This window comes from Triturus cristatus, chromosome 3_1 (genome assembly GCF_964204655.1).
Source record: "Triturus cristatus chromosome 3_1, aTriCri1.1, whole genome shotgun sequence".
Lineage (NCBI taxonomy): Eukaryota > Metazoa > Chordata > Amphibia > Caudata > Salamandridae > Triturus > Triturus cristatus.
Genome location: NC_140583.1, coordinates 99887364 through 99903199, shown reverse-complemented (window position 1 = coordinate 99903199; position 15836 = coordinate 99887364). Strand labels below are relative to the sequence as shown.

The following is a 15836-nucleotide window of genomic DNA, read 5'->3' as shown; positions in this document are numbered from 1 at the left end:
TTTCTGTAGCATTTGATTAAATAATGCTTCATTGCTTTGATTGGGAAAGATAGGAATGTCAGAGTAATTCCCTCCCTTTCTGTATTGACTGACTGACGAGGCGTTACTAGTCCTCAAAATGTGTACTGCTTGATAATACCCTAATTCGACCAGCCCTCATCACAGCCTATTTCACGAACACTAATTATTCAGCACTATGACCAGCCAGTGAAGCACCGCTCTAGGACATACAGCCCATTCCATGTAGTTTGTTTCTGGTCTTCCAGGAGGCAATGTCAATGTTAATATTTTTTATATGAATAATATTTCTCTCATATTCCTTGTCGGCATCGCTATCCTCCATCTTAGACTACTTCCATCTGTGTTGATCTGCTAACAAATGCTGCCTCTCATACCGCCTGTTTCTTGAGGGGTGTCTCTGCCATGTCCACATAGTCCTCTTTCCTGCAGCTGGCAGTGCTTTGGAAGTAGGCTATTTAGCCAGTTTTAGTGGTGATTTCGGGGGACTGTGACACCCTGTAAGAATCTGGTTCATTATGTGGGGTAGGGTGACAACCCACCTTTAGGAGCAATCACAACCCTTGTCAGAGTGTGCCCTCAAAGTCACTAAATTAACGTGAGCTCATCCCCTGGTAGCTATGTCACTGGTCGAACCAGCTCAATTATGGGAATGTATGAAATATATATACAGTAATAAAAGTTTAAATGCATAACAATAAAAATCCCAAACCGAGTTAGGAAAATAGAGTCCAAATTAATAAACAAAATGACAAAGTGAAATAAAAATCTATAAGGGGCCAGAGTTATGAATTGTTTAAGTAGGAATAGAACCAAGAAGCATAAAGTGCTAATAACAGTCAACGGTCGTGGTAGAACAGGACCTAGGTTTAACTCGACGCTGACAGCTATGAAGCGCAGGTTGGATCCACCAAACAGGTTTGTTCTGAAGGTTTTAACTTCTGATGTTAGCCCTTTAAATCCCATTCCACCACAGGAATACACTTCTGAAACCTCCCAAGACCTCTGAGGTGGCACTAAAGAATTGCAGGGTGTAGGACACAGGCAAAAAGGCAGGGTCCATTTGCCACTGGTCTGCTGGGCATTTGCAGAAAAAGGCCACTTGTAGCCTGCTGTGTCCTTTAACAGGAGGTCAGCCTTATGGCCCTTGTAGTCCACTTCTTTGCTTGGCTACTTATTCATTTATTTACTAGAGGGAGAACTGGTCACAGACAGTAGTTTCTGTCTTCTTCTGAGGTCAGGCGTGTTTCAAAGGGGTGCCTGAAGGTGCCACCTTTATACCTGGCATGAGCTAGTGCATGGGAATGACGTCTGGACATGCCCTAACAAATGAGGTGAAAGTACCAAGGGCCAACCCTACCCACTTTGGTAATTTTCAGGAAGGCAAAAGATCTTCTACTAAACTTGGACTCAGAGGGGGGTGTGGGTGTGAGTAGGTAGGGGTGTGTCGGGGTGTGTGTGTAGAGTGTATGTTGAGTGTGTACTATGGTAATCCTTGTGTCCTATCATCTGACACTATAATCCAGTTTGGGGTAGTCCCTGTATCCACAGTAAACCCAGAGACCAAAGTCTGATAGAACAAAGTAAGCTTTTCAGCAATCAGACAGTGGATATAAAGAACTGTGCTTGCATCCCGTTTCTCTTCCTTTCAGCTGTGCCCCGAGTTTACATGTGAAATCAGCAGACCTGTCCAGCAGAAATTGACATTCAAGCAGTATTTGACACTGTAATGTCCGCAATAATGCTCACAGCCCCACCCAGCATATTCGGCCAGATTGAGAGAGGTCATGGTGCACGTTCCTACTACCACCACCGTCTGTTATTTATGATGGCAAGGTTCAGGATTATTGTGCTTTTACGTGTGACATGAGTTCGGTTATGTGTTTAGTTTTTAGTCGTAGCAGTAGTAAGTGCATTTATAGTGCCTGTCCAGCAGTGCGCACCAGAAACATGAGTGAATTCTGACATGTGTTAACTCTAACAGCTGTCTTCTCCCTCTTCCCGCCTTTATCTTTGCAGTGTTCAGACAGCGGTGATCAATGTGTTTAAAGGTGGGGGTCTGCAGACGAACGAGCTCTACACTCTGAACGAAAGCGTCAGGTGGGTTGACGTGGTATGGAAGGTGTGGTATATTAGAGCCAGAATGCCAGGAGCTACTTGCTTGGATTTGTTTTTACTATATGCCATGATTTTCTCCATAACTCACTGTTGGATTAATCGGTATCCTGGCACAGTGAATGATGTGCAAAGTGCCTGCCAAGGCAAGTGAATAGTTACAGTTTGGAATTAGTATTTCTGTGAAATCACCAGTTTTAAACACAAATGCCCAAGGAACTGACAATCACTTGACTTGCATATAAAGTATTTTCGTCAACTCCACCTTTTTGCTCAGAAGCAGCCCCTAAAACTTATGTATTTACAGTAACCAGTGCCTGGTGTAATGTTTTATGTTAATGCATTTGCTGTGTGGGGGTGAATATGGTAATGCACACCAAGAGCTGCAACTCAGAGAAGGTAGACTTTGTGGGTGCCAAGTCGAGGTGGGCGAGCCTCTGAAAGTTCAAGGCAGATGCCTGGCTCTAGCTTAAAGTCTTCTTAAACCCTCGAGTCGAAAACGAGCCGAGCTTTCTTGCGGCTTCTGCCTGCTGCCCACGCTCTAACTTAATACCCCAAGAATTAAAGAAAGAAACTCTAACCTTTGTGAAGCATGGCGAGGGAATAAGATACCTTTCTATAGCCTGAATTGAATACTGTATATCCGAGATTTTCACTGGCTTCCCCGCTTGAGCACATTGTGTGATCTTAGGCACATTTTTATTTCACTGTGCTTCCTTCTTCCTTATTGTATTTGCGAGCACTTCGAAATGCATGAGTTCAGGGCGTGTGTTACACAAGCACCTCTCTTGGGTCTGATTTAACTAGACTATAATGTTGCTCTATGTACGAATCTAGGCTGCATAAGGGGTGCACATAACAAGTAACTTGCCACTTAGTTCACTAAAGACATTGGGGCAGATTTATGAGCCCCTTGCGCCACTTTTGCGTCACTTTTAACATGGGAAAATTGACGCAAAAGTGGCGCAAGGGGCTCATAAATCTGCCCCATTGTTTTCACGGCAGGGGGCATGAATATTTTTAAGGTCCTATTTAAGACTGGCACTTTCAATAAATGGCTGTCAATGCAACTTGATGTACTAAGTCGAAACACTTCTGCATGAAATACACTTTTTTGTAGCATCTTTGACATATTTTTTTATATGGTGCTTGTTGCACAGTTTCTGTGCTAAACATTTTAAGGGCCTGGCTCATGCATAGGCTCTTAGAGCCCAGTCAGACCCTCTACTCGGCTCTGGCTCGGCTCTCCCCGTTAATTTGTTGGCTCGCCCACTTCTAGTGTCGAGGGCTGAATGTGCATAGTAGGCAGGGGGCATGGGAGCGCAGAGTGCACAGGGGAAGGGTAGGTTGTGTGCAGGGAAGGGGATGCTTGGGTAAAGTAGAAGTGGCAGCGGGAGGCGTTGGGTATATGCCTGGCATTCTGGATGGCACAGAGGGGGTGTAGGAGTGCCAAATAGTGAGTCTGATAATGAAATCCTAAGATGGTGTGTGTGGTCTCTGTGGGAGCATCTCTTTCATGGCTCTGTCTGAACATTTCTGTTTCCTCTGCAGGCGTCTACTGAAGAGTGAGCTGGGATCCTTCATTACAGATTATTTCCAGGTACAAACAAAGTAAATGTAAATCTATTTTGAGCAGCAGCCTTCCCGTGTGCATGTCACAGATGAGCATGGCAACTGCTTGCAACCAGGCTGTGCCCTCCTTCCTTGTTTATGCATTCATGCCTGGGTCCCATATCGGACTTTTTTTTAAATTTCAAAATACTTTATTGATTTTCACAAGGGCAGACAGAAAGCCTGTAACAGGGTTAGCATAAGATATCTTTGGCAAAGTTATGCGACTATATGGGTAACATGAGACTAACCCAAGTGATCAATAGTAAAAGAAGAAAAGACAGGCAAAGGAGGGAAAAAGGAAAGAGAAGGGAAGGAAGAGCAACGGCTGGACGAGCTGTATCAATCACTTCCAACATTCTATGCATATGTTGGCACAAGAGCAGTCCGATATTGGCAGGCCTAACATACAGCTTTTTGACTGAGAAAGTCTTTCAGACTTTACACGTTTTGCTTTCTGTGCCAGCACAAAGAGCGTGCCATGAATGCGATGACTGCCAAGGCTATTCTCATTCTAGCTTGTATTGATACAGGGCTCTGCAGCCCTAACGCGTCACCGCTTGTATTAAAACATGAACTCTGTCTGAAAAGTGATACCTGGGATAGAAGTAACATGCTCTGTGTCAAAGAACTGCTAGGCCTTCCCAGTTCAGACTAACCCCAACATATTTTATATATAGAATGCGGAAGATACGGGTGTGAATTGGAAATACCCTTTACTTGGACCCACAGCCTTCAAATAAAACTATCTGAATCTAAAACCTCATCTTTTCAGCTCCTAATCTGACTATAAATGCAATACGGGTGTCTAGTCGCCAGATACACAGTCGAGAAATCATACTCCGTCCATATGTTGCTGTCGATAATTTGTTGTAGCTTAACCTACACTTAAAAAGAGAAAGGCTAAGATAATTTCCCCCTTGGCCCGAAACATCTAATTCTGGAACAAAACCCCATTCCATCAAGGTTCAGGTTTTCTGGTGCGTGATTTTACCAAATGAGAAATTTGAATATTAAGAAATGTTTAAAATACTTTTTTATGTGCATTTAGCCTTGCAGGCTTCTGCAGCATAGTTTTCTTAAGGTGCGATTATATTCACAGAAGCACACGTTTAAAATTGTTTTGTGTGTTAAAATGACAAAGTTGCGGCAGAATATTTGGGTCAGTGTACAAGATACCTTTGGAAATGTTTTACATCCTTTGACTGTTTCTTATTTGAAGTCTTGAACTCGTAATTGCAGCCTCTTGTATAATGTACTTTTAACAGAACCCATTTCATCGACCACGGGGAAAGAAGGAGCTACTTGTCCCCGAACCGTGGGAGTCGAGCCCTTTTACTCCTGATGTCCAGGGGCCTACTTGTTGTGGGTCCTCTCATGGCGTGCAGGGGTCTACTGTGGGTCCTGTCCTGACGCTCACGGGCCTACTTACTGTGGGTCCTCTCGTGACACGCAGGGGCCTACTTACTGTGGGTCCTCTCGTGACGCGCAGGGGCCTACTTACTGTGGGTCCTCTCGTGACGCGCAGGGGCCTACTTACTGTGGGTCCTCTTGTGACGCGCAGGAGCCTTCTTACTGTGGGTCCTGTCCGGACGCTCACGGGTCTACTTACTGTGGGTCCTCTCGTGACGCGCAGGGGCCTACTTACTTTGGGTCCTCTCGTGACGCGCAAGGGCCCACTTACTGTGGGTCCTCTCGTGACACGCAGGGGCCCACTTACTGTGGGTCCTCTCATGGCGCGCAGGGGCCTACTTACTGTGGGTCCTCTCGTGACGCGCACGGGCCTACTTACTGTGGGTCCTGTCTTGACGCTCACGGGCCTACTTACTGTGGGTCCTCTAATGACGCGCAGGGGCCTACTTACTGTGGGTCCTCTCGTGACGCGTAGGGGCCCACTTACTGTGGGTCCTCTCGTGACGTGCAGGGGCCCATTTACTGTGGGTCCCGTCCTGAAGCTCAGGGGCCTACTTACCGTGGGTCCTGTACCGTTTCAGCATTTGACTTTCAGTAGTAGCACGGGGTCGAGCAGTCCAAGGTGTTCTCGTGGGCATTGGGTGGGGGAGATAGATACAGGGCAGTGAACTCAGGCTCACAACTCAAAATAGGTTAAATAGTATTAATAAATGATAATCCTGTTGAATACTCGCTTTTATGGAAAAAGTAGCATTTATATACAAAGACACAGTTCAATATCCGGGTCTATGAGTCCCACTTCCCTCTCACTATAAGCAGTGGTTATTCCCCATTCATTATAGGCATCATTCAGGTTAAGAATCACCTTCTCGCAGACAGGGCACTCAGTAAACCATGAAACTGATAAAGTTTCTTCAACAATTTATTTACTTCATAGATTGAGTTTCGACAATTGAGTCTCTCGTTGAAATATCATTTCCAAATGTAATCATACATAACAAAGAATTGTTCTTCTTGAGCACATTAGACATCCACCCATGCATTTCGGGTCAATAATCTGACCCTTCTTCAGGGGTCTACAAATGAAATGAAACAGGACCATTAAGTTCACTATCCCAAACAAATGAAATAACTCTGGACAGTTAAATCAATGCATAAAAAATCACGTGTATAGACCAAAATACATAAACTGTGATGAAGACAAACCAAATGAAAGAAAATTAACGAAACGAGCGGTAAATAAATATTTAAACTAGAGAGCAGAAAATGAACGGAAGTGAACAATACATGCGGGAAATAAATGTGTAATTGAAAAAATAACGAAACGTGTACTAAGGAGAGATGCAGATAACCCAGGGCCAAAATTCAGTAAAAAAGAAACGCGCCAGCATAAAACGAGTGAAAGAAAGTACCAAAAGGTCCCTTTAAATCCCGGAAAGAGCGTATTTAACATGAACTTACTGGAAACCAAACGGTTTTCACATGTCTAAGGCTCTGCGGACGGCGTGAAAGTTCAACGTCGAACTTGATGACAAATCTAAATCACCCTGTGATAGGTTAATATATATAAGCTAAAGTGACGTGATGTGGGAATGGACAGTATAAGCCAATCGGTTACGTGTTAACGTAATCACAACGAATGGGCATCAAGCTGACAGAAATGTAGACGCAAACGGCCTATGAAGCGGCCAGACAAGTAGAAACCCCAAAGAAAAGACCAACATTTCAATAAAGTTAATGAAGAAAGAAAAAGGTTTGAGAAAGGAAAATGTACATAGAAGTGGAAAATAATAAGTGAAAAATATAGACAAAATCTGAATATATTAATAAACATCATCATCCCGTAACATAATTCATGAATTATAAACAGTAAATTACGGGACCGGATAACACGATTTACCAATGTAACTGTATTCAGCAGACTAGAGAAAACAAGCATATTCTATGCGGTCATTCAACCCAATGGGATGGGAACAATTTAGCTTTTTAATCCAAAAATATTCAGTCCTTAGTCTTTGTTTTACAGGATCCATGTCTCGACGTTGTGTGATCTTTTCAAGTATTGTAAAACGCAGTTGAGAGATTTGGTGACCAGCTTCAATCCAATGTGATGCCACAGATGATTTTAAATTATTTGTTCTGATGTTACTCTTGTGTTCTGAGATACGAATTTTTACTTTCCTCTCAGTTTGACCTACGTATATTTTTCCGCAGGGGCATTTAATGGCATATATACAATTAGTTGTATCGCAAGTGCTTGTGTGATGTAAAGCTATGGAGTAACCTTTTGTAGGGTGATTGAATTTGTTGCCGATCATTACATTACCACAGTGGGTGCAGTTTTGACATTGAAGCATACCTCGCCATGGTTTAGTCAATTTCTTGGGTGTATTCAAGATTTCTTTGATGTTTTTAGAACGTTGAAAAGCGAATGTGATTTTATTGTCAAAAAGATCGACAAGATCTGGTTCCATGGAGATAATTCGATTGGCTTATACTGTCCATTCCCACATCACGTCACTTTAGCTTATATATATTAACCTATCACAGGGTGATTTAGATTTGTCATCAAGTTCGACGTTGAACTTTCACGCCGTCCGCAGAGCCTTAGACATGTGAAAACCGTTTGGTTTCCAGTAAGTTCATGTTAAATACGCTCTTTCCGGGATTTAAAGGTACCTTTTGGTACTTTCTTTCACTCGTTTTATGCTGGCGCGTTTCTTTTTTACTGAATTTTGGCCCTGGGTTATCTGCATCTCTCCTTAGTACACGTTTCGTTATTATTTTTTCAATTACACATTTATTTCCCGCATGTATTGTTCACTTCCGTTCATTTTCTGCTCTCTAGTTTAAATATTTATTTACCGCTCGTTTCGTTAATTTTCTTTCATTTGGTTTGTCTTCATCACAGTTTATGTATTTTGGTCTATACACGTGATTTTTTATGCATTGATTTAACTGTCCAGAGTTATTTCATTTGTTTGGGATAGTGAACTTAATGGTCCTGTTTCATTTCATTTGTAGACCCCTGAAGAAGGGTCAGATTATTGACCCGAAATGCATGGGTGGATGTCTAATGTGCTCAAGAAGAACAATTCTTTGTTATGTATGATTACATTTGGAAATGATATTTCAACGAGAGACTCAATTGTCGAAACTCAATCTATGAAGTAAATAAATTGTTGAAGAAACTTTATCAGTTTCATGGTTTACTGAGTGCCCTTGTCTGCGAGAAGGTGATTCTTCTTACTACACACGAATAATTCTTTTAAAGACGCGGGAGGACTCCGCGTGACACAAGGAGCACCAACATAAATTCTTTGAACTTTGTCTAATCGTCTAGAGTGCACAGGGATAACACAGTGGTTTTCATTTGTTCCTCAGTCCTTCCCATCCTTGTTTGCACCACCAGCAATCATGCAATTAGATGACATTGCACAATTAACCACCAACAAAGCTGAAACACTCGGCTTCTCCGCAGAAGCAGCCCAGGAAATTTACGATTTGATCCAGGAGACCAGAAGTTTCACTCCACAAAAAACCACCACTTCTCAACTTTTACGACAGTTTGAATACATAAGTAAAAAAGAAATTAACCAAAGGATGCACGCCACCACGTTAATTCATTATCACAAAAACAAAAGAATACCTAGGGGACTTAGGATAGCCCTCAAGCCAATGTTATGTAAAAACAGCAAGAAATTTGTTGAAAGATGGTATCAGATATTGAACAAATGTTCATTAGATTTGATTCTCTTGATTGTGGAAGAACTTTCAAAAGTCTTAATTGAACTAGAAGAGGAAATTAAAACCTTACAGACTGAAATTAATAAAATTCCAGATCTCACCAAAACTTTGGAAGACATCAACTTGAAACTGGAAAAATATGCAAAAGAAGTCAACGAAAGAAAAGTTAGAAAATATCGCAGAGATACACTGGATTATAAGCTAGAAGAAGTTTACACCTGGGCCGAAGTTTATAATCAAAGGAAATGGCAACCACAACCCACACAAAAGACAACTACATCCTCATCCCAAGAAAGCGTGGTATCAGATTCAGAAATTTCAGGGTCAAGAGCTCCATTAAACAAAGCAACTGTATCCATCACCAAACCATCTACAAGTACTAGCACTCAACAGCCTGCTTTTTTAGACATCAGCCCCGCGGCCAATTCTCCACCATCAACAGAAAGCCAACAAGAAGGAGTAAAAGAATCAGATCAAACAATTGCAGAGAGGACCAGGAGCCAGAAATCGAAAACAACCTCATAGTCAACATTTCATCCAAACAGTTGACCAAAGCAGAAATTAAAGTACTGAATAAAGGCATTACATTTGTTCCCACCTACCATTCTAATCTACCAGAAACGGAAATTGCTTTGTTTAAATTTTTCAGAACCTTGAAACTACATTTTTTCTTCAAAGATACTCAAACACCACAATGTACAGAAACATGGGATAAGGATTTTAAACCAACCAGTACCTTTTGTGCGCCTTTCACTCACAAAACTATTGAAGCTTTTGAGAGATCCGTACTTGCTGACATACAGGAAATAAAATTTGTTAAACCTAGAAAGTTGAATCTTTCTCCCAAAGAATGGAATACACTTAAAAATTTGAGTGCTGACAAACAACTAACCTTCTCTAAAGCAGACAAAGGCGGCGCCCTTGTCATAATGGACACTGAATTTTACATAAAAAATGTCAATGAACATGTTGCAAATCAAGATATCTATTTGCCTTTGGAATCTGATCCTACTATAGAATACCAACAAATACTAGAAAACATTGTCAAGCATGCATTTGAATTGAACTGGATTGGCACCAAAACTAAACAATTTTTTGAGACAAAATTTCCAAGAAGACCGAAGCTATACATGCTGCCAAAGATTCATAAGGATATTCATAATCCTCCTTTCAGGCCCATTGTCTCGGCTTGTGGGTCCATCTCTGAGCCTATTGGTAAATTTGTGGACAAATTTTTGCAGCCTATTGTCCAAAAAAGTGTCACCTACATTAAAGACACTACCTCTTTTTTGAACTTGTTGAATTTGGTTGAACTTGAAAATGGTGTATCTTATAGTTTGTGTACTATTGATGTAGTAGCGCTATACACTTCAATACCCCATAACGAAGGCCTTGAAGCATTGGAATGGAGCCTGTTAAGAAGCGAATTAGATGAGTCACAAAGATTATTCATCATGGAACTTATGCAATGTGCTTTGTATTGCAGTTATTTTGAATGGCAAAAGAACTTCTACAATCAAACGAGTGGCACATCTATGGGATTCGGGGGGGCTCCCTCGTACGCCAACATTTTCATGAGCAAATTTGAAACTGATCATATCCTTGACAATAATATGTGGAACGAAGGCATTATCATGTACAAACGGTACATTGACGATTTATTCTTTATTTGGAAAGGATCACGCTCACAACTTGAGGAGAATATTTCGACATTGAACTCACATAATGACCGGATAAAATTCACCTATCACATAGATGAAAAAAGCATTACATTTTCGGACGTCATTGTCAAGCTTGATCACAACCAAATTTCGACTCAGCTACACATTAAAAAGACTGACAGAAACTCCAGTTTACTTTTTCAGAGTTTTCATCCTGAAACGTTAAAAAAACATTTACCAACTTCGCAACTTATCAGAATAAAACGTATTGTATCCAACAATGAAGATTTACCTAAGTCTATTGAACAACAATTGATTAAGTATTGACAAAGGGGCTACCCAGAAAGTGTGTTGAAAATATCTGCAGATAAGGTATCATTGGTACCTAGAGTTAACCTTCTTCAAGAAAAAACCACAGATAAAAAAGACAAAAATAAAACTGTATGTGTGTTGAAATATTCCACTGAATCATCACAAATCAAGAAAATTATAAACAGACATTGGCGAATTATCTCCATGGAACCAGATCTTGTCGATCTTTTTGACAATAAAATCACATTCGCTTTTCAACGTTCTAAAAACATCAAAGAAATCTTGAATACACCCAAGAAATTGACTAAACCATGGCGAGGTATGCTTCAATGTCAAAACTGCACCCACTGTGGTAATGTAATGATCGGCAACAAATTCAATCACCCTACAAAAGGTTACTCCATAGCTTTACATCACACAAGCACTTGCGATACAACTAATTGTATATATGCCATTAAATGCCCCTGCGGAAAAATATACGTAGGTCAAACTGAGAGGAAAGTAAAAATTTGTATCTCAGAACACAAGAGTAACATCAGAACAAATAATTTAAAATCATCTGTGGCATCACATTGGATTGAAGCTGGTCACCAAATCTCTCAACTGCGTTTTACAATACTTGAAAAGATCACACAACGTCGAGACATGGATCCTGTAAAACAAAGACTAAGGACTGAATATTTTTGGATTAAAAAGCTAAATTGTTCCCATCCCATTGGGTTGAATGACCGCATAGAATATGCTTGTTTTCTCTAGTCTGCTGAATACAGTTACATTAGTAAATCGTGTTATCCGGTCCCGTAATTTACTGTTTATAATTCATGAATTATGTTACGGGATGATGATGTTTATTAATATATTCAGATTTTGTCTATATTTTTCACTTATTATTTTCCACTTCTATGTACATTTTCCTTTCTCAAACCTTTTTCTTTCTTCATTAACTTTATTGAAATGTTGGTCTTTTCTTTGGGGTTTCTACTTGTCTGGCCGCTTCATAGGCCGTTTGCGTCTACATTTCTGTCAGCTTGATGCCCATTCGTTGTGATTACGTTAACACGTAACCGATTGGCTTATACTGTCCATTCCCACATCACGTCACTTTAGCTTATATATATTAACCTATCACAGGGTGATTTAGATTTGTCATCAAGTTCGACGTTGAACTTTCACGCCGTCCGCAGAGCCTTAGACATGTGAAAACCGTTTGGTTTCCAGTAAGTTCATGTTAAATACGCTCTTTCCGGGATTTAAAGGGACCTTTTGGTACTTTCTTTCACTCGTTTTATGCTGGCGCGTTTCTTTTTTACTGAATTTTGGCCCTGGGTTATCTGCATCTCTCCTTAGTACACGTTTCGTTATTATTATTTTTTCAATTACACATTTATTGTCAAGAATTCCTGTCATGCGAGGGGAGGAAAAACGGTAACCAGCGTAAATGGACTACATCTCCCAGGATGCTTAGCGGTTGAGAGGTTATGTAAACAGGAGAGCTGTTACATAACTCAAGGAAAACACGCCCTTATGTAAACAGGAGAGCTGTTACATAACTCAAGGGAAAACACGCCCTTATGTAAACAGGAGAGCTGTTACATAACTCAAGGGAAAACACGCCCTTATGTAAACAGGAGAGCTGTTACATAACTCAAGGAAAACACGCCCTATAAAGGGAGGAACCGGGAGGTACAAGGCTGTCGGATATTGTGTTTACACCGACGTACCTGCTTCGTGAAGAGCAGTGTTCCGGAGTGGTGCTCCAGTAAGGCAAGAACGGAGGTAGGTCGAGTCGTTACTCCCTGGGCCGTGTCTTGCCCCATCATCACCTGTGAAGGACCCGGAAGCTCTACCGGTCAACCATTGAGCTTCGCTTTTTGACTCGGCTGAGTCAAAGCGCAGTGGCGCTTTTGCTGGTTGGAGTCGTAACTCCCAGCCCGACCAGAGATACAGGGACTGCCAGCTGTAACGCACACCAGGAGGTGTTTGCCGCGTTACAGACTCGGAAGTCCACAGGATCGATCGAGCGGCTGCTCTCGGTTCAGTCTTCTTGCTTTTGATTGGGGTATCGGTGACGCATCACCAGGAGGTGACTCCGCGTCCCGGTGCAGTCTGAGGAAGAGGTTGAGCGGCTGCTCCCTTCAGGTAGAGACCCCGGCTGGGTGTTTCCCTGACTCCTCGATTCTCCCCAACACTCGTCGTGCCCCTCACAGCCTACCGATTGGCATTGTCGGCCATTTCATTTCTGCCCTCTGTTGGCATACGCCGGGATCGGCGTATATGCAGAGGACGGTTAGGACCATCCGTGCTGTGGGCTGGTAACGTACTTAGCCTGGAGGATTCCAGTGACTATAACTTTTGTTTATTCGTTGTATTGTTTTTGCCTTCATTAAAATAACTAACCCTTCACAAGTGGTTGCGTCCTCATTATCGTGTCTGTTAAACGATCCTGAGACGTTCAGGGCGTTACAAAATATCCGACCGTAAGAACACTAACTGTCTCCCGGTCGATAACAGACATGGCAACACTTGATGATGTGCTGGCTGCTTTAGCGACCGTGCAAGTTGAAGTGGCTGCCTCTAGGCAAGAAACAGCCGATGTAAAAGCCAGACTGGATGCTATCCAATTGGACCCGCTCACGCCCAGCACCTCCCTCACGAACCAGACCCCTGCGGTAGTAGTGGAAATGCCGGTAGCCATCCCCTTGGCAACACCAGAGAGGTACAGTGGGGATCCTAACACAGTGCAGGTATTCCTCACACAAGTGGCGCTACATTTATCGTGCAAACCAAAGGCGTTCCCCACGAGTCAGGCTCGTGTGGCTTTCCTTATTTCCTATTTGGCTGGAAACGCGGCACAATGGGCCGTACCTCTGGTGAGCAGGGACGACCCCATCTTATGTGATTGGGGTGCTTTTCGCGAGGAATTCCTGAAGGTATTCGACAGAAGGGCTGACTCGTACACGGCGGACCGTGAAATGCTTGAGTTGAGACAGGGATCCAACGACCTGGTGCAGTATCTCAACGCGTTCCGACGGCTAGTTGCGGAAACCAAGTGGCCTGTTGCTAAACAGACGGCGCTCTTCCATCACGGGCTGTGCGATGAGCTCAAAGACGCCGTGGCTCATATTGACCCTCAACCCAAGACATGTGAGGGCCTTATCAACCTGGTATTACGGCTGGAACATAGGCTGAGTGAAAGAAAAGGGGATCATGGGAGAAAAGGAAAATCCCTTCCATCCTATGTGACGGTGGGAAGTCCTGAAACTTCCACCGCATCCAAGGGAGAACCCATGGACATCGGCGCAATACGAGCGAGCCTCACAGCCACGGAGAAAGAGTCACGCCGTAAACAAGGATTGTGCCTATATTGTGGCAAAAAAGGCCACTACATACGTGAATGCCCTGCCAAACCGAAGACGTCACGTTCACGGGCCAACCGGTCGGTAACAGCTGTGGTGGACATACCGGCGGAAAACTAGAGGACTCCCAGACCAAAGAAGGGGCATCTCGGAGTCACTCATCCATCCCTTCACTCTCCAACTCGGTCACTAAGGGACACCGACACCTGTTTCTCACGGTGCACGTGGGAGTGCATGACCAGTGGATACCCGTTGTGGCCATGGTGGATTCAGGGGCCACTGGCATGTTTATGGACCACAACGAGGCATGCAGGCTAGGGCTAGTGCTTCTTCCCAAAGCTGTACCCGAAGACGTCTATGCTGTAGACGGAAGGCGATTGGTGACGGGGCCCATCGGGCAGCACACGGGGGTCCTTCCGATGAGATATGGGAGGAACCATTTGGAACAAATCGATTTTAACATCATCCGAGCGCCCCAATATGGCGTCATATTGGGATTGCCGTGGCTACAGAAACACAACCCCTCTGTGGATTGGCCAACACATCGCTTCGAAATGACGTCACCGTATTGCATCCTGCATTGTGGAATAAGAACGGAATCCCTTGACGCAGATGAGAGCGGGAGTCAGACGGTGGCTACAGCGGCAGAAAAAGATGTGGCTCTCCCCCAGGCTTATCACAGTTTTGAGGATGTATTTGATGAGGTGAAGGCGGAAGTGCTACCACCACATAGACAGTTTGACTGCCAGATCGACCTGGTGCCAGGGGCCAGCGTTCCCAGCGGCAGGCTGTATGCCCTGACGGAGCCTGAAAACGTGCATCTCCGGGGGTACCTGGATAAACTCCTCAAGCTAGGATTCATCCGCCCGTCCAAGTCTCCGGCCGCCTCGCCACTCTTCTTCATCCCGAAAGCTAATGGGGAGCTGAGAGCCTGTGTGGACTTTAGGGCATTGAATGCGATAACCATAAAGAATCGGTACCCCTTGCCTCTCATCAGTGTACTGCTGGAACAGGTCAAGAAAGCTCGTATCTACACCAAGTTGGATTTGAAAGGGGCATACCATCTGGTGCGCATGAGGGACGGAGACGAGTGGAAGACCGCCTTTAAGACCAGGTTCGGCCTTTTTGAGTACCTCGTCATGCCGTTCGGTCTGTGCAACGCCCCGGCAGCCTTTCAGTACTTTTTGAATGAGGTATTCAGAGAGGAGTTGGATATCTACGTGGTCGTATATATCGACGACATCCTCATCTACTCGTCCAGTGTGGAGGAGCACGTACACCACGTCAAAGCTGTGCTCCAAAAGCTGAGGGAAAACAAGCTGTTTTGTAAACTCAGCAAGTGTGACTTCCACGTCACGTCCGTGGAATTCCTCGGAGTGATGCTGAGTCCAGAGGGACAGGAGATGGCAGAACGAAAGATCAAGGCGGTGAAAGAATGGCCGGTGCCCCAAAGCGTGAAGGACGTCCAAAGTTTCATTGGCTTCGCCAACTTTTACAGGCGGTTTATAGATGGATTTTCAGGATTGGTGGCCCCAATCACACAGCTACTGAGGAAGTCCAAGGAGTTTGTCTGGTCCCCTGAAGCGAACACAGCCTTTGAGGC

The 15836-nt window shown here is 43.5% G+C and overlaps 1 protein-coding gene across 5 annotated transcripts in view; it reads left to right on the top strand.

The window, feature by feature from the left end:
* The window catches only part of PRR5L (proline rich 5 like), a 284562-nt gene that overhangs the window by 92270 nt on the left and 176456 nt on the right, over nucleotides 1–15836 (top strand). For all 5 annotated transcript variants that reach the window (XM_085643475.1, XM_085643476.1, XM_085643478.1 and 2 more), the window contains exons 3-4: nucleotides 2038–2118; nucleotides 3685–3733. In XM_085643475.1, the coding sequence (XP_085499601.1) occupies nucleotides 2038–2118; nucleotides 3685–3733 (130 nt within the window). The remainder of the gene's footprint in view (nucleotides 1–2037; nucleotides 2119–3684; nucleotides 3734–15836) is intronic.